Below are 25,215 nucleotides of genomic sequence, written 5' to 3'. Positions count from 1 at the left end.
CATTTCTCATCCTGTCATCCTCCACATACGCTACACAGTATCCCATATTCACAAATGGTACGGATGGTCAGGAACAATTCTGATCCCATTCACTTGCAAAACCGGGGATACAGACCATCTTTACTCCAATCATCCAGAACCAAAGTCTCTACACTGACACAAGCACAAGCATTGGAGGGTATGGACAGAGTGTCTCCAAAGGATAGGGACGAGAAACTTACATTTACCACTACTTTCTCCCCGGATAAGAAACCACTAATAGATGCAATCTTCTATCATTGGTCGGTTCTGGAGAAGGATCGGTCTCTACCTCCAATCTTTAGACACCCTCCACGCATTGGATACAGGAGGGGCCAGAGTTTGAGAGACATTTTGGTGAAGACAGACCCCCGTCATTGCTATCAGTCCACAGTCACCAATACGTGGCTCCCCTCTACAAAATTGGGATGCTATAAGTGTCCAAATTGCACCACATGTAATGCTCTCACCACGGGACCCACCTTCAATCACCCACATACAGGCAAACCAATCCAGATCCAACACAGATTGACATGTATATCGAAATATGTCATATATTTCATCAAATGCCCATGTGGACTAATGTATGTAGGGAAAACAGTTACCACATTTAGGGATCGGATGGCCAACCATCGTTCTGCAATCAGGGCAGCCCTCGCAACTAATGAAGCTAACACTCCAGTAGCAGCGCATTTTTTGTCTCAGAAACATACGTTGGCAAGTCTGAGATGTATGATCATAGATCACATTCCCCCTCTGATCCGTGGGGGCAACAGAGATAAACTTCTCCTACGTAGGGAACTACAATGGATGCACCGTCTCAATACCATCAGCCCCTATGGACTTAATGAACTAGTATCCTATTCGGCCTTCTACCTCTAAGGGGGAGCCTGCTTTGGGACTGTGTATTAGGATTGTGTTTGACCCCCAGTCTCCAACACAGTAGGTCGAAATAAGTATGAGATCATACACAGTTTCCGCTAGACTATTTTTTATTGATTATTAAGACGCTTTTTATTACACAGACTTTATGATTAACAAGGCAATCGAAGTGGAACTTCTTTGTTTATTTATTTCAAAATCTTCTCCAACACAGCAGTGACTGATAGCCGATAGCTATAGTGAAACATCCTTCATAACAAACTGTTGTAACAAAAATGATCCTTGTAACCAATTTGTGCTAATTTCACTTGTTACTTTGTTAGGACGACTATGAAGCTCCAGCAGAGTATATGTATCATTTGGGGGATTTCCCCTTACTTTTATATGTTTCTGTCTAAACTTATTATTTTTTATTTACTACCTTGGGTGTTTCCTCTTTAATATATTTTCTTTCCTTTCTCTTCTCGGTCACCACCTGGGCTATAGGCTAAAAGACCCACAACTCAGGCAAGCTGGACTTAACACACAGTATAATTCCGCGATCATTACACTGCGATCATGTTCTATATAAATACATTTTAATTTTCTGTATGCCCACATATGGCGATAGGAGTCGGTGTAAATAACAACCGATGGGGCACTGTTGTTCATTAGGAGTTTCGTGTAGTCTGCTACTGATACTGGCAGTCTATTTGATATGCTCCTATATACAGCCCCCAATGAACTCCATACCCCACAGTGGGTCCATGATCGGATTTTTCTGCACGGCCACCGGTCAGGTGGTAAGATCGTGGGACACGGGACTTTCCTATCAGCCTTGCTACACCCTTCTGATTGATAACAGCACTAAGTGCCGGAACTTATAGAGATCTGAGTAGCGCTTGGGTTACCATGGTAACCGGTATATACTGGTTCGTCTGTGTCGGCATGTCGGCTTCTGAGAAGTCAGGACGTAAGTAAACAGCGAACAGCGCTAATGCATCTATTCTTCCCACATGGCAACCCCTTATTTACAATAGACTATAATGTAACTTTAAGGCAGTTACTGATCGCTACATTTACCTTATGATCACAGGAGTCCGTATACCCTGATGCACTATATGAGTTGGTAGGGGAGTTGCAGTTCAGCCCTAGTGGGTGACTATGTGCTTTTCTTTATTACACTTTATTTTTACATATACTGTCTACCTTTCTCAAGCTATTCTTTTCTTATGACACTGTTATTCTTTCTCTAATTTATGTTGTTTGCTCCTTTATGTATTAGTGTTGGGATATCACTTACTACACAGCCAGTGACGTCATCAGTTTGTTTTTGGCGCCATTTTTTGTTTATGAGTGGGTTTGCTGTATTGTGTGATCACTTTGAGAAAGGCTGGGGATCCAGCCGAAACGTTAGTCTGTCTGAATAAATTTTCTTTATTTTTTCACTAAGACCTGTGAGTGCGGCATTTCTTCTCTTCTCTGTATATACTTACCTATATACTGCACCCAGGCACTATTGACTCTGATATTACGTGAGTGCCGGCTTTTTTCTACATATATATATATATATATATATATATATATATATATATATATATATATATATACACACACACACACACACACACACACATACAAAACACTTTAATTCAGAACTGGTACCAATCACCCATAGCAACCAGTGATTAGCTTTTCTCAGCCAGTAGAACAAAACTTTGATTGGTTACTGCCCAAGTGTAAATTTTACCCCTGCTAATAAATGAGCCCCTATCTTTTCTGTTGGGTACTTCCTGATTATATACCAATAAAATAATCAATAGCTACAGCAATTTTTTTTTTTTTAATGTATTTACTTAGCATACATGCAGTTAATGCAACACATGCTTTTTGTGACTGTTGATAGAGGAAAGCACCTTCCATCTTACAGTGCAATATTTTATATGGGCTCAAGGCAAAAACGACTTTAGACCAAAAGGTATTTTACACTTATCTCTCTCAACATGTTTGTTATATAGCAACAGAACAGATAGTCCATAATTCAAATTAAACGCAGTCAAGTAAATCAAATTTGTTTATTTACAGTAAGACAATAACAACTTTCAGTCCATACATGTAACTGGCTTTTGATCCTATTAAGCCTCCATACTGAACAGTAAAGCAAGACTCTCTTGTTGTCACAAGTCATCCATCAGCACTGACTGCACATGTGCATTGCAGTTCACCCCAGTTGTGTATATTAAATAGGTTTTCTACATATATACATGCAAGATGAACTAAACATTCTTTATGGAATTTTGTAATTAAAGTGCACCTGAGTTGAGGTTTGTCTTGCCTTAGGCATTTAATATCTGCACATATAGCTCATAATTCTGTTTCCATCATTTACTACAAGTTCTTTTGTACAAATTATGTTTAGGAAACCTGATGTTTGTATGTTTTGTACTAAAATATTGATGGCAGGTTGAAGCCTAATGAGCTGTAAGAGAAACTGTAAATGTCTACAATGATCTGCTATTGTGATCCATGTAGTACTCGGAGGGGAATCCCCAGTTGCATGCCATACCACTCCTGCATTACCATACAAGCTCAGAAGGCATCTTCGTTGTCAATCTTTTAATTTATTTTTTTTTTTTTTTAGGAAAGGGTCCAGATGAAAAAGCAAGGGAAAAACTTTCCATTACATGACAATGCACTGCCGCATTAGTGATAGCACAGACTGGGAGGCTTGGGCAATGGGATGAGTATTCATGAATATTTCATTTAATTTGTGCACTGAAGACAGTTTCCAGTAACAGGGACACATAATAAATGTAAAATGCTCTTCGGAAAGCATATTGTACCTTTCAGACATAACGTGTATAGATTTCCTGGACTTGATTGATTGATTGATTGATTGGAGAGTAATAATTGCTGGAGAAGCTGCAGTTAATTCCTTCTGTGTCTTAGATCACAGTGGATACTTGTCCTTTTCAAAACAGATAATGCGTTTGGATGTGTTCAAGGAAAAAGGAAAACTAAACCCTAAAAACAAATATGGGTAAAATGCTGTATTTTATATACTGAAATTATTGCACCAACCGAAAGTTTCAACATTCAATGACCCAGGTCTTTACAGCTATGCACAGGAGATCCCCATCTTTTTGTTAGGAATGTCAGTGACACTCAGTCAGTCCCTAAGCTCAGTAACTGACAGCAGCACAGAGCATGTGCAGTGAATCAGCAGAAAAGAAGATGGGGAGCTACTGGGGCATCTTCAAAGGCACAGATCCTCCCTGCTAAAGGCTGTGGTTGCCTTGGGCTGGTACAGAAGCCCACAACAAACAGTATAGCATTTCTACCCTACTGATTTATTAAGCTTTAGCTCTCCTTTAGCGATGACTTATATAATGGGAGGATGTCAGATATATAATGCAGAACCTGCCTAATAAACAGGTATGAAAACAGACAATTCTGTAGACATAAAATTAAACAACATGATAAGTCTGCATTTTTGGGTTTGTGTAACCTGGGTTGTTGCTTAAATGAAACGGATTGTCTAATTTAAAAAAAATAATTACCGGCCCATCAAAACAGCACAATATGGACAGCTGGACAAGTGAATTCAAGACTTTTGCTTTATACAAAGGCTACAAGATCTTGCCACAGTAGTTATGGCTGTGGAGTGGGCACAGTGGGGAAGAAAATACAACCTTTACGCATGGAAATGAACAAAGCAAAACCATCAAAAATAGGTAGGTTAAAAACCATTTGAATAGCAGCTTAGTGTCAAGGCATAGAATATTTTTTGGCACCATGCACATGAACTTCTTATCCCCCAGTCACACAATAGCTGCACACTGCTTCATAGTCTATTAACCGCAAAGAAATCCGTAATTCTTCTATGCACTAATACAGGGTTTGAGTAGTGGCAGACTTAAGTTATTATGGTTGCTGGTGGTACTCAAAAGAGTGAGACAAAACAATGTGTGAAGGGGGGAGCTAAGGGGATATTAGATAAGCTTATGTCAGTTCCTTGCCCTTAAGGAATCTTGATGAATTAACCAGGCTAAGCCCTAGGCTCTTGCGTTCTGTTATACTGACAGACTTGAAGCACACTCATATTTAAGCTGTAATACTATAACAATATGAGGAATCCTGCGAGTTATACTTATACTGACCAGTAAGAACACAAGGAGCTAATGTGTTGCTGCTTGGCTAGCAGATATAAAGTGCGGTGTGGGTAATCTTCCAGTCCCAGTGAACTGTAGACATGCAGCCAACAAGCCAGTGCACACTTACATCTAAGGAGCAGCGTGGGGTACTAAGGAGGATAACAGGTACCACAGGGCTATACGGCCACCCTGCTATCCTTACCACATAGGGGAATGTTGGGCGTCAGTGTGCTTACTTATATTATTCTACAAATAGTGTTTTTCTGTGTACAGAATCTTACATTCAGTTACCTGTAAGAATCCTATTTTGCAGCATAAAAATTGATCTCAGAAACATAGTGATGATACCTCTATTCCCAGCTGGGTAACCCCACCATGTTTTTGTTATGTTATTTTCCAAAAGCAGTTCTTAGTATTAGCTATTGATCTTCAGTTACAAGACTGCTGGTGCCTCTAGGACTGTCTCTATGACTGCTGGTGGCCCAAGATGTTCTTCATATGATTGCACTCGAGTCCCCAACATGTAGTCTTTTTTTGTTATGATAAAAACAGTTTTAAATTAAGTTGCAGTTGGTGAAAGGGCTTTTAGTTTTCTTGGTCCTCTGTTTGTTTGGCCTCAGATTGATAACATCTCCACTACCATTAAGGCCGTTTGTCTTCTGTCCAGAATGGCTGCCCCCAGCTGTGTTAAAGACTCCTAGATGGAATAACAAAGCACATGAACTCATTGCACAGAAATTACAGTAAGGTTAGTAAAGTAGTACAATAGTGTGCACTGCACAAACACGGGCATGAGCTCCTGCTTTAGAATTTGCAAGTGCGCTCACACTGTGGAAAATGCACATGCGCTTCCTCGTAGTCTGTCTGACTGCGCATGTACAGGGTCTTGGTGGCGGAGCGTGGCATTATGGGAATTTTGATTACACAGCTCAGCTTTTTTTCATATAATGCTTCGGATCTTCTGAACAGGTGAAATATGGGGACACTTAAGGCCACTATTGAGAGAACTGAAGGTATGCCTTTATCTTCTAACTCTTTATTAGCCTTTCCTTCTCCTTTAAAATGCAAAGTAATTTATTTGCTGGGTGTGAATGATAATCTTCATTCTTTACACTTCCTTCCACACTTCAAAACAATAGAGGCAGGATAACAAATTCCTGATGAAACTGACGTGTGTATGTTATGGGGCAACATTTGATTGCAAGCTCCAGCGGGGCAGGGAGTATTGTGAATAATGAACCATAATTCCACCTTTCCTGGATATGGCATATATGGTAATAATGCAGGTATAATCAACAGTGTGCAACAGTTTGCCGCAAACTAGAAATAATAGCAAGAGTAATGCCATACTGATAATTGCTAATAAGGAGCAATTAGCAAATTGGCTTATGAGCTGGAATCCTATTCTACAGTATCAGTATAATGCACAAAATGGTCATCTAAGACAGTATATGCATGTGACTTTTTGAATAACTCTTTCCAGTGAAGCATTTAACCATCTGTTTCCTTATTAGGGCCCCTAACCCCACCTAGCAAGAAGTAGTTTGGGCTAGGAGAGAATATATATATTAAAAAAAAAAAAAAAAAAAGAGGAGCAGAATAATTAAAATGACAAACAATTAAATTTGCAACTTTATTTACAAAATGTGGCCATGCTTAAATGGACTTCAAAAGTTTTTTGTTTATAAGTGCCCAAATCCCCTTTTTTTGATTGAAGTATACAGTTTTTCACACCCAATGGTCTAAGGCTGGTGCACCTGGACCACACTATAAAAGTTTGTTGATTGTATTCATTTCTACTGTGGTTTACATTCCTATATATTTTACTTCTGTACTGTGCACATTCTAAGCTTATTCATTAAACAGTATCTAGTAGAATTAAATCTAGAAGCAACTGGACCTTCTGAGTTCTTTAAAGTGATACTGACACTAAAAAACGACTCCTCAAAATATGAATGTACGTAAAAAGTTGACTATAGGTCATGTGGATTGATTTTCACTGAGAGATTTGCTTTTGTAAATAATTGTTACTTGAAGTTCCTAAACCTGACTGTTTTGCCAACCTGACTGTCCCTTCTCAGCCTGTCATTATAGCTTCTAATGCTAATAGGCTCCTGCTGGACAAATATGGCAGCCCCCTTATAGGGGAACATGGGGGATCAGACAAGTAATATAAAAGCATTGGGCAAATACTTTTATGGCAAAAATGAAGGTCACACAAAGACAATGTTATGATAGATGTAAAAAAAGGTTTAATTTCTGGGGTCAGTATCTCTTTAATATGTTTCACAAATCATCTGATCGGCTTTTTAGTTCAACTGAATGGTGGGAATTCACCATTTAAACCCATGAGGGTAGTACAGTCACAGACAGGTACTAGCTGAAACTCATAGGTGTGAAAAAGTGCGATCCCCACTGGAACTGCAGGTTTCAATTCCTCTAGTGTTACACCCCTTGCAATCCACATAGTTGTGCTAAGCACCATTTCCTGGTTAAGCACCATTTCCTTCTGATGAACTGTGTGCAAATGAGGCTACTGATGCTAAGGAAACCTGGAACAAGTGCCTAACATGGAAGTAGCAGTAATTCCTAAGGTTCCCAGTGAGCTGCATATATAAGGTGCTACCGATCAGATACTAACAATGTTTTCAAAAGTTATGCACCAGAAGTGCCTTAATCTCCACACTGAAGAGGCAAAAAAAAAACCAAAACATGACATTGCATCTGAAAACTGCATTTTAAACAAAACACGGGTTATGTAAATGCTCCTTTATGAAATAAAAACAAAATATAGATCTAAATACCTAAACATATTAAGCAATGCTTGAATTTCTAAATACATATGGCTTGAAATCAAATAAATACATACCAATTTTGTTGCTGGTTGTATGCACAACTTCATTGTCTTCTGCAGTTTGGCGCTTTAGCCTTTGAAGGTATTTGTCTGCCAAGTATTTGAAGACTGAGGGGATAAAACAAAAATGCAAAGAAGGTATTGTAGATGCCAGACACTGACTTTTACTCTTTTACCTTCACTCTGACTCTTATAATATAAATTATATTAAAGTTATTTTTTGCTACACCAAGTGGATTGTATTTTGTTTTTTTAAACACAAGGTTGTATTTTATAAAGAATGCTAAATGACAGAGGTAGGAATTGGAATTATTATAAGTTTGTTATTTTTAGTCTGACAGAATTACCACAGTGAAATTTGCATACATGTCATAACCACTGTTACAGGTAGAGAGAAATGAGTGTGGAATAGTTGTGATATTCTCTAGACATTTGCATTTATAGGTAATGTGAAAATGAAAGTAGAATGTCATATATCTATTAAAGGAGAAGGAAATTCTAATCACTCAGGGAGTGACAAATGTTAAGAACCTCCCCAGTGATTATAATCACTTTCCCGATACCCTGGGTCAGTTCTCCTTGTTGCTAAACACTGCACCAGCCCTGGGTGCTTCTGTAGGAGCACCAAGTTACAATCATCTTCAACTTCTCAGATTTTCTCTTAGGCCACAGGCCAGGTGAGCATGCACAGTTAAGTGAAATGCCAGCTTTTAGCTTCCAAGTTTGACTTTTCACTCTATCACACATGTGCACCCAGACCAGCATGTAGAAAAAGATAAAAAATAAGAAGATGGCAGCATGGCGCTCCTGCAGTAGTATCCCAAGTCAGTGCACTTTTAAATGAACAGGAGCAAGTATCATGCTTATTGCTAACAAGTATCATGTAAGCAATATGTAATCATTGTAAGGTGCCTTACATTTGGTACCCCCAGTAATAATCCCTTTCCTTCACCATTCAACATTTTTGATTCCCTGTAATGTTTGCATTGCTCAATATTTTTTAAACCTAATTTTATGTATAAGTCTAATATATAAAAATAACTTACCTTCTGTAACATTTAAGTCTTCTTTTACAGATGTTCTGTAAAATCTCAATTTTAACCTTTTTGCCAAAGCCTCTGCTTCTTCACTAGAGTAAAAAAAACAATATTTTGTTTTAGGCCAGCGGGAGGGGGGAATACAATTCAAATGAATAAATAAAAATGACTGGATCCTTGAAGTACTGAATATCACAAAAGGTATCCCTCTTCCTACATAAAGATTTGTATACATGACATTGGTTTTGGTTACAAAAGGACCAACAGTCAATTTACATGCCCATTCTAATTCAGACTAATGCTGAGTCAGAAATTAACAGGCCAAACATATATGTTTCAGAGTGTGTCACACAGGCTGCCTGGAACGCACTATGCAGCTTTCATTTTAGTAAGCACAGATTAGTTTCCATGCAGTTGTTAGCTGTACGCCATGCAAACACTATGTAACAATAACCAGTATCACTTAACACCATACAACTGTACTGGGTGAGTGTAACTTACATTATCCAGGAATACAAGCAATTGCAGGTGTCACAAGCAGTACAGACTATACTACATAGTGTGGTATAAGGGAGGTATTGACACATTACATACAAACACAAGGTGCCACAATGCTAGAATTATAACTGCCATGTACAATTTATAAATGTATATGTATAATATATGTATGTATAAAGGTGTAATACAAGATTCACTGAAATAATATGACCCCTATCACAAAGTTCCATGACTTATACATAGGCACATAGCCTGATGTTTTCTTCCTTAATTCTTCCTTAACTCCTTAGAGACCTCTCATATTCTGCAATGGGAACACATTATTCATTTTATAAATAGATGGTACAGGTATCGGACCCCTTATCCGGAAACCCGCTATCCAGAAAGCTCCGAATTACGGAATGCCCGTCTCCCATAGACTCCATTTTAATCAAATAATTCAGAATTTTAAAACGGATTTCCTTTTTCTATGTAGAAATAAAACAGTACCTTGTAATTGATTCCAACTAAGATATAATTAATCCTTATTGGATGTAAAACAATCCTATTGGGTTTAATTAATGTGTTATTGATTTTTTTAGTAGACTTAAGGTATTGAGATCCAAATTACAGAAAGACCCCTTATCCGGAATACTCTTGGTCCCGAGCATTCTGGATAATGGGTCCTATACCTGTATTAGTATATTTACTCAATTATCATGGGCAGAAATGCTGAAAAGGTACAACTAGTGTACAGTTAGCTGGCACATTAAAAAGCACACACAATATGCCAACTAAACTTCAGTACTGATATGATAGCACATTAAAGCAGTGTTGGTAAGCCATGGCACATGAACAAATTCATGCCTGTGTGCTGTGTAAAAAAAATACATCCTGCAAATTACTTAAATGAAAACACAAGAGAAGCCTCATGTAAATGAAAATTAGTAATAAATTATGCATCATAAATAAAAAGTACAATCTTATAAGTAGGTGTTACAGATATAGAATTAGAAGCAATTTGTCTAGTAAAAACTCAGCTGGCAGTCAAAAAGTGTAATTATAGGGGCATGAATTAAAATCACTGCATGTAAAACTTAACATGCAGCAAACCTGTGTAATCATACATAAATTTGTTTGAACCATGGCTTGCCCCATGTAATAAATTCTACATGCAGTGATTTCAATGCATGGAGGATACTGAAAGGTATTTCTGGGCGCTTTGTCAATAGTTCTTACACTAAAAGATAATGCCATTTATGGTGCTCAAAAGAAGTAGTGAATAACAAATGTTCTCATATAAAATACATTAGTAAAAGCTTGTTGGACAGATTCAGAATTTAAATTAAAGAACAAAAGAAACTCTCACTTTATGGCATTACTGACGATTCATCATACTTAATGAAGCAGCACAAAAGATCTGTTACACTCACTCACTAAAAAAAAACAAAAAAAAAAAACACCACTGCACTTTCTATTTATATAAAGAGTTAAATATCACATATATGAGTACATAGCCTTCTTACACAGTGTTCCTTTTTCTGTAAAGGCTTGGAGTAGCATGTGGCTGGAACTTTACATAAGCTTTTAAGCCTAGGAAGTACATTATTCATTCTTTTAATACAACAGAAACAATTATAGCTTAAAATACAAACTGTTATTATTATTCTGGTGTGTTTTTTTCTGGTCCCTGAAATAAGCCACGCAAAGACTAAACTTACTTTTTAATAACAGTTTCATCAAGAAGGTCAATTTTATTCTGGACAAGAACTGTGGGTATATCACCAACTTCAGCCACCACCTTCTCTCTCCAGCTGGGAATAGTTTCAAATGATTCCCGGTCTGTGGTTGAAAATACAAGTACACAAGCCTGGGCACCTGTGAATGATAATAAAATTCATTTAATTATAATATACAAATCTGAATTTGTAATTGGCTACTTGATTTACATAGTTTATCAAACATGCCCTCAGACCTCAACAACCATGCATGTTAAAAGGATATACATATAGCAAGTCAGATAAACCTGTAGCATAAGTGCACCAGTCAGAATAACCCATCTGCCTGTGCTCAAGGTGTGGATAGCATTAATTTTGTGCTGCTAATGACCCGAGGATGAAAAGTTAATATCTAGGTAGGTATTCTTTAGTTAGCTTCAGCCACAGATGTGCATACAAATTCTCTTGTGGCCAAAATGTGTTATTAAATGCACCTACATATCTACTGCTAAATTATCTTTCAAGCCTTTATTTAAAGTGGACCTGTCACACAGACATAAAAAGCAGTATAATAAAAGCCCTTTTCAAATTAAACATGTAACCCAGTCATTTTTTTATTAACACATCTATACCCATTATGTAAGCATTTAAAAGTCCCAGCTATTAAAGAACTCTCTTTAGGTAATTGGATAGACCTAGGCTTAGATACAGTAGATAAATTGTTTCAAAATACAGAACTAAAATCTTTTGAACAATTAAGCCAACAATATAATATCCCTAAATCCCTACCACAAAAGATATTTCAAAAAGGACTATCCGTGTAATATAAGACATTATTATCGGATAGAGTAGAACCTCCTAGGTGTCAGTTGACAAGATGGCAGGAATATTTACAGTTAGATTTAGACCAAGAAGAATGGGAGCTAGCAGTCAAATCGCTGAGAAAGTCCACACACTGTGTCTCATCATGAGAATCTCTTAAAAATGATATGGAGATGGTACCTCACTCCAGTAAAAATCGCCAAATTCAATACCTAAGTTACACCACTTTGTTGGAGAGACTGTAAACAAGCAGGTTTTTTGGAACATATCTTTTGGGAATGTCCTAAAATCCAAGGATTGTGGAAGGAAATAGAGGTTTTTCATAGGAAATTACCTGTGAATTTGATGTGTATTCCTCCCAGTATGGCCCTTCTCCACATAAAAACCATGGACTTGCCTCCCAAGGAGAAACTGATTTTTAATCACATTTTTGTGGTTACCAGGTGTAAGATAGCAGAAAATTGGAAATCTAAAATAATTCCCAAAATTGAAGATATTCTTAAAACTGTTGAGTTTAATTTTCAATGCAGAAAAAACCTGGGCAATCAGATCAGGAAATTTACAGTCCTTTCTGGTGAGATCAAGTTTATGGCATTCGATATACCCAGATACTAAATTGAATGATCTTAATTAGAGGTTATAAATCCCATAAATCCAATACATCCTATAAATCCTCTCACAGAGATGGAGACTTTTCCAGTTGTGTACTCTGCATAACACAATAATTTATGAGGAGAGCATACTGTTCTTAACTCTAAGCAACTGAATACAACTTCATTAGTTGTAGTATTAGGTGTAGTTATAGTTTTTACTATATGTATACTTCCTTATTGGGATATATCAATTTATTATAGTACAAATTTTGCTCTATATTTTTGGTGAAGCAAAATTTCTTAATGATACAGCTTGACTATGTTCAATCAATCCTTAGATGGATGCGACCCCTAGGATCTCAGTAGTGTCGGTTTATATGCGTTTATATGCGTTTTTCAACACGTGATTAGTATACGGTTATAAATATACGTGTACATAACAAATTTCTTAACCAACATTAAATTATATTATATCATATTTTATCATATGTTGACCATCACTGAATGTATTTTCAACGGCTGTTATTATTTGTGCTGCAGATTATTTTTCTGCATAATGTAAACATTAATGTTTGAAAATATTTTAATGCCTTTATTTGGCTATAATGTTTAAAAAATCCCAATAAAAATGATTGAAATAGTAAAAGTCCCAGCTATCAATCATATATTGCCTGATCCACCTCTATGCCTTAGGCATAGGGGTGGGGCAGACAGTTACTTTCACTTTCAATGCAGAACTTCTTAGATGTCACTGCACTCCTCACATTCCCCCTCCCTCCTCACCATCTAATTATGTAACCAGTGCATGGATATGGGTATTAGGTCCCCTCATACTGGCACAAAAACAAGATTTTAGCAGGATGCACAGGCTTGCTTTAATAACAGTGTCCACAAAATGGAGCCTGCCTGTTTTCTGCAATTATGAATTCCAGAGCTGAAGGAAATAAGTTAAAATAATTTATATAGTGTAATTGAAGTTTATTTTGATGACAAACACAATAGAAAACAATTTGTAATTATTTTTTAGGGTGACAGGTCCCCTTTAAAATATCTTCTGCCCTGAATTGCCATGTAGTGCAAGATTCTATACGAGAATGCTGATAAGGATAAATAATGATAAAACATTAGCATTACAATTTTTGAGAATAAAACATAACCCTGACTATATTACAGTAAGTTTCCAACTGGTGCATCTTAGAGTAAATTATTTGTACATGCCTGTTTGAAAATTGCTGATCTAGGCCATAGGTTTAACATAGTAACTTGTTATGTGAAAAGGTATTTTAACTGTGGGCCAGATGTAGCACTACAAGAAATTAAGGACACAAGCATGGCTAAGATCATGGTCAATTTATGGACAGCACAATCAGATTGTAGCAGGAGTTCTGGCCACTTACAACCGCCAAGGAGGCACAGGCTGATAGAATTTTTTGTCAGATGGTCTGCACTATGGTAGCTAAATATGGTCAATGAAAGGCAACCAGAAAAAAAAACTGTTTGGCAACAAGCACACTGGCTGACTCCAACTGAGTCTATAGCAAGAAGAAAAAAAAACACATCAGAGGGACTAGAAAAGACAAGGGGGTCAGGCTCAAATATTTCCTTGCAGTGACATGTAAAATCCTCCTGCCTTCTTTCCCAAATGGAGCACTGCTGCAGTTATTGCTGCACGGGAAACCTGGAGCTACTGCCAACTCTGAACTAAGTGGTAGCTCGAAGGGTTCTCACATCATCAGGTGCAGGACACATGCCAAAAGAATTGGGCGCATGTCACACCAAAAATGATGCAAACTGGTCTTAGAAAACTTTCAGTGCAACACTGCCATTTGCATCAAACTGCAAGCAAAACTACATTCACGAATCAAGCACAACTTCCTCTGTTAACCACAACAATGCTAGAATTCTGGGGAAACCGCTGCATTGTGGGAAAAGAAAACATAGCACTTGTGTCGGGAACAGCACTTTCCACACTGCATCTGTGGCAAGTAAATGACCCAATGGAATTACATAGAAAAAGCAAGAGGTGTCAAGGGCTAACCTGAATGACAAATAAAAGATTAACAAATACTATAGAAATCAAGTGATAGAAATATCCAGGTCTCACACTTAAGTATAGTAATATTTATTGACCAAGAATTTTAGAGACTTGAATGGAATCTTTATCACTGTGCCCCAAAACTGACTATTTTTCTCAGAGTTTGTGGTGTAAAGGTTTAGCACTCCTAAGAAAGAAACTTCCACAAATTCTTAGTTATAAAAAGAGCATTTTAGTAGAGCATAAAGATCAGATCTTGTGTGGAAAAGCTGTGTTCAAGCTACAACAACATACAGACGGCTGGTGATGACTAAATTTACCTAAGCAAAATTAAATATCTGTGTGGCAGTTCACAGAACCAATTTCAATGCCAACCAATGAAACACCAGTGTGAACAAACTCTATCCCAATGGCCAGACCTCTTACCTACATGATGAAATAACTAGGGCAGTAGGACTCCCCTGAATGTAGTTTGTTTTAGCTATCTTACTAATTTGAACATTTCTAGTCTACTCAACTTTTTGTACATAAGAATAGCTTCAATCTAAGCTGTGCCCCACTTACCTCGATAGTAAGCTTTAGTTATTGCATCAAACTCTTCCTGGCCTGCCGTGTCCCATAACATTAAACGTACATCTTCATCATTCAACCTGAAACAAACAGAACAATAATTACAGAAGTGCTTTCTAGGAAGCAGCTTATGTGCTCAGTTTCCCCTGTGCTTTCAGCACAAGTGAGAATCAGACGTTGTGTCCTTCCTTTGCATTTCACAAATAAACCATAGGGGAGACTTGAGTGCCTGTATCAATCATTGATTCTATTTGTATCAATCATTAGGTTACTCCCTCACAAGTTGATCTTTAGAATTTTTCTCTGGCATATTTCTGCTGGTGAAGAAAAGCTCAGAAATACCTCTGTGCTACCCACTGCATATCATGGAAACTGACTGTCACCTTGGTAAAAGTGTTTTTTTGGCCCAAAATGTGCACTTCGCTCATTTCTGGTCAAAAGTCATCTTCACTAGTGGGAACAGGTGGTTTACATTATACTCAATGCTTGCTGCATGGGCGGTTTCAGATGTTTATACAGATAAAAATATCTAGAAGCTGTTTTACAAGAACACCCTTTTTACATACTAACCCCCCCTCATGTAATAAAAGGCACTAATTTTGCCCAGGAGCAGGAACCAATAAGAAGTTTGCTTTTAAACAGGTGACCAGTAAACCTACCAGCTGATTAATTACTTTGGGGTACTGCTCCTGAGCAAGTTTAGTGTATTTTATTACATAACACCATAGAACTGTTGCTATCAATTTAAATGACAAACACGTGTAATCTTATCATACTTTGCCACACTTTGCAATGTTTTTGCTCCATGCAGCTTACCAAACCTGTTTTCCAATGCTCTATAGCAACTGGGCTACCTCCAGTTGTTACCTGTTGATGTGATGGTGGGAGATGTAGTTCAATATTATCTGGAAGGATGGAGGTTACCCAGCCATGGATTATTACACATAAGGCTGATGCCACACCAGGCGTAGGGCTGATTTTTTTGGCAAGCGGAAAAACGCTTGCCGAAAATTCAGCCCTACGCCTGCTACCTGTGCCTGCACCCGAATGAATGGGATACGCTCGGGTGAAGGCACAAGTAGCCGATATACGCATGAAAACGCGAGAGAATGCAAAGTCTCGCGTTTTCATGCGTATATGAGCTACTTGTGCCTTCACCCGAGCGTATCCCATTCATTCGGGTGCAGGCACAAGTAGCAGGCGTAGGGCTGAATTTTCGGCAAGCGTTTTTCCGCTTGCCGAAAAAATCAGCCCTACGCCTGGTGTGGCATCAGCCTAACACTGCTGCACATGAAAGGGGTTGTATACTGACTTGCTGAACGTTAGATCAATGAATTACACTTGTGCTTAAAGTGATACTGACACAAAAAAACAACTTTTTAAAATATGAATCTACATAAAAAGTTGCCTATAGGTCGTGTTGATCATTTTTTGCTGATAGGGCTGGTTTTGTAAGTAATTGTTACTTGAAATCCCAAAACCTGACTGTTTTGCCAGCCTGACTGTCCCTTCACAGCCTGTCAGTTACAGCTTCTAATGCTAATAGGCTCCTGCTGGACAAATATGGCAGCCCCCTCATAGAGGAACATGGGGATCAGATAGGGAATGTAAAAGCTTGGACAAATACTTTTATGGCAAAATTATAAATAGCACGCAAAGACAGTGTTATGACAGATGTAAAAAAGGTTTCATTTCTGTTGTCAGTATCTCTTTAATATACTCTTTGCCACTTATTTTTATCATGAAGAATCTTTTGGAGCTGTGCAGGGCAAACAAAAATTAAAAATGAAAGTTACATGATGTTTGGTCCTTGCAATGTTGATAATATATATCCTGATTTTTTACCCTTTGTTGTGTCTGTTTTGTAGAACAAAAGTCCATTATGCAGAAAGGTTCATCTGCGTGCTCTAATCTAATTATCTACCTGACAAGGACTAAACATGCAGCAGCTTCACTTACCCCCCTCTGTGTGCCCCCCCCCCACCTGTCTGGCTGCTTTGACACATCCATCATTGTGTCTCTGTATGCTGTCTGTGTGTGCCATAGGGCAGGCATAGTGTGGCACACATAGGCAGGGGAGGGCAGGCATAGTGTGGCACACATAGGCAGGGGAAGGCAGGCATAGTATGGCACACATAGGCAGGGGAGGGCAGGCATAGTATGGCACACATAGGCAGGGGAGGGCAGGCATAGTATGGCACACATAGGCAGGGGAGGGCAGGCAGAGTATGGCACACACAGGCAGGGTAGGCAGGCAGTACTCTGCCTGCTATATGCCTCTCCTATGCTGCCTGTGTGTGCCATACTCTGCCTTTTCGTATGTTGCCTGTGTGTGCCTTACTATCCCTGCCCTATGCTGCCTGTGGGAGGTGAACCTGGCAGGGGCTTGTTCTAGGAGTTTGTTAGCATTTGGAAATAGTCATTATATGTTCCCTAAGGTGTGTAATTATATGCTGGTGGTTGCTGTGCTATCCACAGAAGAGGAGGAGGCATATGGATTTAAGTGTATGTCTTAATATGACATAATATAATTCTTTCACATATGAATGAAGGGTGATATCCCTACAGTGAGCACCAACCATTGGGTTTTTGCTGTGTTGCCACCATTAATGTGGGGATGGTCTTAAAAGCTCTTGTGATAACATGGGTGTAGTTTGCAGTGGGTGCGGTTTAAAAAAGGGGAGTGGTCAAAACTGGCTTCCATTATCGGCCCTCCACCATGTAGGCCAGAAAAATTCCGGCCCTCAGTATCACAGAAGTTGGACAGCACTGGCTTAAGGCATTACAAAAAAGTCACATGTTTTGGGGGATTAAATCAATAAGCAAGAATTAGTCCTATTCACTGAGCTCATGTGGTATACAGCCATTTTAAAATATTTCTGAACAAAACTCAAAATATTATTATTGATCTGCATGTTTAAGAGAAAAATAATGTGTGCCAGCAAAACCCACACTTTACAGTAGGAACTTCCAATTTATGTGCTTTTACACTTTAAAAGAAAAGCAAATGAGTTTATTGAAGTCAAAAGAAAAAAAAGGCTCAGTCTCTAGGAGATGCTAATTTTTTATTCTAATCACTTACCTCTTTCCCCTGAATATAGTTACACTTGATACATATGCAGTTAAGAACTCTTCTGAATAATTTTCTACTGCAAATGCACCAAGTCTGACTAACACACAGGCGAATGATGGTGGCCTGCTCTGCACTAAACTACCCCGACCAATGCACTTTCTTTGAAAAAATTGTCACCCTTCAGTTACTGAGGCATTCCTTGTCGCAAGATGCTGAAAACTGTGAATACGTACTGAATTTGTCTTTCCAAGAAGTCCACACCAATGGTTTTCTTGTAATCCTTGGTAAATATTCCCTTGCAATACCTCTGAATCATGCTCGATTTCCCAACAGCACCATTTCCTACTACCACCACTTTTATAGCCACTTCCATATCCTCCTCCAGCATCTTGGCAGTTAAGTGATCCCAGCGAGAGGAAAGTTAGGCAGGGATGTTGCGCTTAACCAATCTAAAATTGTTGAAGAGAAAAAAGCATACATTTGCTGATAATGTGGGCATTACAGAAAGAATGTTCAATCATACATAACATGTAAAACAACAAAAATGCAATACATCGAATATAACAATAATTATATTGGTGATGCTACCAAATTATTTTCCAAACAAGAGGTAAAAATGTATGCTTTATGCATATGCTTTAACTAGCAGAATGGCATAGTATATTTCTGAATATAAAAACATTAATAATAAACGTCAGGTGCCTCTAATAATGTTCGCTCTCTCTAACCTTATTTTGCAGAGCAGGAAATTAAACTAGGTAGAACTAAATTCAGGATTCCTTTTGAGATTTGGCTAAACCTTGCAGCAATGCTGGGGGTCAGATCAAATCATAAACAAAATATTTCATACTGAGCATTCCTAGTTTTATCATACCATAGCATTTAAATGCACAGAGAGAGCAAGAAAGTAGGGAAAGCAAATCTGAACCCAAAAATACAATCTGTGCCAATGAAAGAAAAATATAATTCTAAGCAACTTTCCCCACAATCTTTATATTTATAGAGGCAATTGCTATTAAAACAGTACTTGTCTGCCACTGATGAACAAAAGGGCTGGGGGCAAACTGACTTCTGCTACACTGTTCGAAGAGTCAGAACCAGCAACGCAGAAGATGCACATATTTCTTGTCATTGCAGTAACATGTACAAATAACAATACTAATTAAATGTAAAATAGAAAGATGCTTTGAATTAAATATTCTTCGTTTTTATTTGTTTCCTTTGATCCCCATTGAAGCTCTGGACAATTGACAGGGTTTTGGTTAGTATTTGGTCAAATTACTTTCTGCAAAATTCGTATTCACATGGATTTATAAAGTGTTAACATATTCCACGGGGCTATATAATTAACCAATAACTGATGCAGAAGGGCCATGCCCAAAAGAGCTAAGATCCTGAGTTATATCCTTGCAAAGAATTATAAAGATGTCTTACTACAGCCTTAAGATGTCTTGATAAGTTTGAGAAATTGTTAGTTATTTTCAATCAGTCCATAACACAGAAAAGGGTGCAAGGGGACTGGTTTTGAAATTGCCAGTCTTTAAAAGGACCGAACAGCCAATAAGTAATTTACTTGTCCCTCTGCTTAAGCACACTGTGAGAAAAACAACCTGATTTAGGAACACAAATGTTCCATGTCACCAAATCATTTATAATGCAGTTATGGGTCTAGGCAAGCACAAAATGACACTACAGTTTGGGATAAATACAATGTTCATGGTCATATGGCCATTGTTATTTAAAGCACAGTGTAGATACTGTGGATATAGAAGCCAAATTTTGGTGGTATAATTCCTTTGGGGGTATAAATGTTTTTGGCAGCTGAGAATTATCTAGAGATACCTGGTGTACAGGCTATGTCTGTACTTTTACAATAATATATTGTAATACGCAGGGCAAAGTGCACAAAGACATTGGATGTGTAGCCTCTGAAAGTAGCAGGCTTTTTTGACAAAAAGGTTGATACACATGTTCACAAGCTAGGCATGCGGTGTACCTTTTTTCCTATTGTACCTATTGTTGTAAGGTTAAAACCTTTGCTATGCCTTCTGTAGAAAGAGCATGGGAATGCACAATGCTGAATAATGTCTTACAATAAGCCAGTCAATGAAGAAGTCTGGTAACAAACCTAGCTGGCTGAGCTGCTCTAAATGTTGCTCCAGTTGAAAATGCCTATCGGTAGAAAAATTACATTACAGACATAGCCTTACTGATGAAATTAACTGTACAGAGAAAGTGTACATATCACTATAGAATGCAAACTCTGCTGGAGAGGGATGATAAATATATTAAATAATAGGCTTGGCAAAATGTCAGTGCTATGTGAACAATACCCACACAACAGACTTTTTAATTTAATATATATTTCCCTAAGTCATAACAATGAGAAACAGTGTCCCGTATAATTTAGTCTTGTTGTCGGAGTGCAATACAGCTGTATTTTTTTGTTCTTCATATTGGACTTTTTTTTTTTTTGGAGACAAATTCTCAGTTAGGGCGTTAACACATGCATCAGAATTTCCAACCCTCTGGAATGAATCAAAAATATGAACCGCACCTACTGTGCACTAGAGATTCATGACAGTGGAAATCCAAGGGGTTCAAACTTAAAAACATCTCTGTTTAACAGCTGTGGCGGCCAAAATCCTTGTAGCAGAAAGTAATATATATGTCTGGCCTTAATTTCTGAACTTTTTTGTATAAACTGAATGCAAATGTGGCTGTTATCTAATGACTTCGGGGGTCATGCTCTGAGCTTATGAATCCATAATTAATCACCTTTATTTCCTATACTAATACCAGCAGTTTTTAGTGAACCATTATATGATTTGCTAGTATTTACAGAATTATTATTATTAGTTTGTTTGTATTTTTTTCAGGGATAATCATGTAGAAATGTTTACAAAGGAAATGGTGCACATTATGACTGATTATTATAACTATAATTAAAGATTAAACCATTTGGGAGATATGTAGAACTGGTAATTCAGAAGGGAGAACACGCAGGCAGAGAGATAGTCTCTTGTCATTTTAACACCACATTTTTTTATGCAAGATTTGTATGCATTAGCTGTGGGGGAGCTGGCTGTAGCAACCAGTTGCCATGTTAAGGTCAGTTTGTTCAGCTGATGACTACACTGCTGAACCAGAAGTGAAAAGGCACAAAAAGGTTCTCTGTAATTGTTGCTTCACCCTCGGTTCCATTGTGTAAGGTTATTTTAGCACCAATAGTTGGCTCAACTGCACACTGGCATGCTAAAGCCACCAAATATTTAGTACTAAAAATTAAAGTAAAAATTAATGGGGGTGCAATTTATCTTTAATGTCACACAGAAAACGCCTTATGCTGAACAAAGCCACCCAAGTATGTGTGTAACAGGCATGAACAGAATGCACACAATGTGGATTTTAGCCAGAAAATGTCTGCTTGCCCCTTGCACGCATTGACTGGTGGATCCCATTCATGCCCGTTACTACAGAGAAATAGTATCTACCACCCTGAAAAAATAAGTATAATAATAAAATAATTGGTGATTATAGCCAAGAATATACAATGTTGTAGACTGGGTCCATATTGCAAAGATTTTCAAAGATCTACAAATTGTGGTTAGGGAATTTACATGAAAAACCTATAAAAAAAAAAAGTTGCAACCATTTCATTGCACTTTAGGCACAGACCAGATCTTAAAATTGAGCTCCACTTATGTAAAGTAGTGGGCTAAGTGGGGGGGGGGGGGGGGGGTACTAGGGCAACTTTCTTGTGGTTTATGGGTCTATAGCTTAAATGCTTCCATGAGTACCTGAAAATATTTTCCAGTGACAAGCTCAGTCTGAAGGCTACTCACCACATTTCCTATAGCTGTTAATTAGTAGCAACATGGTGAGACATGGATACATAGCATCAGCAATTAAAACACCTCATATTCCATAACCGTTAATAACATGAAAGCCACTGAAATGATTGACAGGCCCCTTTTCACTGTAGCTATCGTGCAACAACATGACTGTTATCTGAGACACTCCACATAGAATCTGCACAGTGACACAGTGGTTCACAAATGGTAATGAATAGCAGTGATCAAATGCTATTCCCCCCCCCCCCCCCCCGACAGCATTGTGATTAGCCACTAATCAAAAACTTGTATACTTCTGCTAGTATCTTGGGGCCCATGTCCCTAGTTGTTTGACCACAGTCAAGTATAACACCTTCCTTGAGCTTGAGCACTTAGCCAACACTCTAAACCTTCTGCAGCAGAATCCTGCATTGAAATTCGACTTTCAAAAATGCCATCAGATTTTTTTTAGATTTTATTTTGACATGGGGCTAGCCATATTCTTCATTTCCGAGGATGCTACAGGCATGTGACTTGTGCTCTGATAAACTTCAGAAACACTTTACTGCGGAGCTGTAAGTTAAAGTGATATCACCCCCCCCCCCCTTCCTTTTCCCCCCCAAGCAGTCGATCAGCAGAACAAAGGGAAGGGAGCAAGATAGCAGCTCCCAGGAGATATCAGAACAGCACTCAATAGTAAGAAATCCAAGTCCGGCTTGGGACTCCTTCAGTTACATGGGAGTAGGAGAAACAATAGGTTACCTGAAAGCAGTTCTAATGTGTAGCAAAGTTTATCCAAATGTGTACAGTAACTTACTTAAAAGTTACTGCTGGATAAAGCAAACCTAAGGAAGCATTTTACAGTATTCTTTGTGACCCCTTGGTCACGAAGAGTTTCTTTTTTTTTTTTTTTTTTTTTTTTTTACAAAACCTATGGCATTAGTGCAGTGAATGTTCCACCCTGCCCATGCCTTAGCCATTTTCTGGCTACTTTAAATGCAAACAGCCCCATTTACCATTCTTATCATTCCTATGGGATTTTTAGAAGCGTATTTATCAATGGGTTAAAGTTAGAACTCAGCAAGAAAAAAGCATATGGCACTCAGGACTACAAACAAGGGTAATACCCTTTTTAAAAGTTTATTGCGGAGGTGCAACGTTTCGGGGCAATGTGACCCCTTTATCAAGCATGCTTGATAAAGGGGTCACATTGCCCCGAAACGTTGCACCTCCGCAATAAACTTTTAAAAAGGGTATTACCCTTGTTTGTAGTCCTGAGTGCCATATGCTTTTTTCTTGCTGTAGTGTATTTGGAGGGTGCCGATCCCTCTAGCAGTGTGCACCGGACAAAATAATTTTTGAGAGAGAGGGTGTGCGGATAAGGTCTCTGTGGTCTAGTTAAAGTTAGAACTCACCATTTGATAAATCCACTTCTAAAATCTGGGTGAGTTTTTATGTATTTAGCTCTAAACTCATATTTTGATTAATCTGCTCCTATGTGTAACAAAGTAAAATATGGCAGTAGCCACCCACAATGATTGCACTGATTTAAATAGGATTTATCATATATAAATATATATATAGATAGATATATATATATATATATATCTATATCACAGTGTATATTGCTCCCTTTCACCATGTTTTTCAAGGCAGGTCTGCATAACTAGGTGGCTTCATGGAGAGCCTCAATAAAAGGCCAAAATAAAATTTCAACTTTAAATGAAACTAATCAATTACTCTAGCAAATATCACAGAAATAGCACACAACAGCAATAATAAAATCGAGTTATGCCAATATTAGTATGTGGAGTCAGAGTAAAGCAAATAATATACCAGTTGCCCTACAGCTCCATACATCACCTGCTACTGAGACAGAGGCTGCTGGTAATTGTAGTTCCATAGGAAAAGAAAGAGTGATGAAAAATAATTCATATAGACCCATGCCAAGATGCCTTTACGTATAGCTATGATAACAGAGAGAGTAGATTTAGAATCCACTGTTTAACTGTGCAGCCCCCCCACCTACATTCTCTGTAAGACTGGCACCCCAACACAAGCGCGGCACATACCAAGCAATCCCCCCTTCGCTCCAACAGAGATCTCCGGTTTCTGGGCTCCAGGGCTGCCAGTCGGCTTTCTTGCACAGTTGCCAAGCACCGGGAAAAACGCAGGGTGGAGAAAGGTAGCGTCCAGTTACTATCCCTGGACTACACCTACTGATGTCATTCATTTCGTCACTAAACCACATGATCGTTCGGTATGGGGAGAGGAAGTGTAACAGTATCAGAAAGGAAGTAAGGGAAGCAGAGGAGGGCAATTGATTTGCTAAGCGAGGAGGAGGCGCAGAACTTGGCTTTCACCATAGTAACCAGGAGCCGTCAATCGAGCCGTTGCTCTTGGCAACTGAGCGGCGTTTGACGATCCCATCCATGCTTTCAGATGCTCTGTTGCTCTGGCCTAGAAATTGGTCTTGCTTTCCCGCGTTCAAGCTGGTGGCGCGATAGTGGTGCAGAAGCCGAGAGGGAGAAAGGTAATGTTCCATTTACATGTACAGCCCGATAGGTCTATATAATTCATACATACATACATAGTTGCTGGCGTGGTGAGGGGGACTCTTTATGCAATGCTATCATAATGAGCATCTTATCATAGCTGTCATCTAACCCCATGTCATTAGTTTAGGAATGTTTTAACTATAACTGATTACAGGGTAACCCATTTGAAATAAAAAATAGAATAAGTGGTATAAATGTGATACCTTTATAGAACATTTTATTTCCTTTTCAAGCTGATTACAATGAAGCTGTGGTGCTCTCTGATATATAATATCATACCCCCCAACTGTCCCGCTTTCTATAGCGCATCCCGCTGTCCCGGATAGTCCCCTGAATGTCCCGCATTTTTGTAATAGATTACGGAAATGCGGGACATTCATAGAAGGATCCGCGACAGCGGGATGAGAAGGTTTAAGATGAGCGCTCCGACTCCTTGCGCTGCTTCTCTCCTGTGGCTCCTTCTCCGGCGGTCCCTGGCCCTTTTATAAGGTTGCGCCCGTACGTAATGATGTCACACGTACACACGGGGCACAACCTTATAAAAGGGCCTGGGAGCGCGTATGGGGGGGCTCTGTGTATGGGGGGGCTCTGTGTATGGGGGGGCTCTGTGTA

General features: G+C 38.5%; 1 protein-coding gene across 1 annotated transcript; it reads right to left on the bottom strand.

The window, feature by feature from the left end:
- Positions 1–2,940: 2,940 nt before the first annotated feature.
- rab23 (RAB23, member RAS oncogene family) lies at positions 2,941–24,223 on the bottom strand. The gene is given in 7 exon segments (NM_001016964.2): positions 2,941–5,730; positions 7,903–7,995; positions 8,934–9,016; positions 11,123–11,279; positions 15,134–15,219; positions 18,446–18,661; positions 24,118–24,223. Coding segments are annotated over 6 exon segments (717 nt in total). The 5' UTR covers positions 18,601–18,661; positions 24,118–24,223; the 3' UTR covers positions 2,941–5,587.
- Between the last annotated feature and the right edge of the window lie 992 nt (positions 24,224–25,215).

Source organism: Xenopus tropicalis, chromosome 5, assembly GCF_000004195.4.
Source record: "Xenopus tropicalis strain Nigerian chromosome 5, UCB_Xtro_10.0, whole genome shotgun sequence".
In the NCBI taxonomy this organism is placed as follows: Eukaryota; Metazoa; Chordata; class Amphibia; order Anura; family Pipidae; genus Xenopus; species Xenopus tropicalis.
This window is presented reverse-complemented; position numbering and strand designations above follow the sequence as displayed.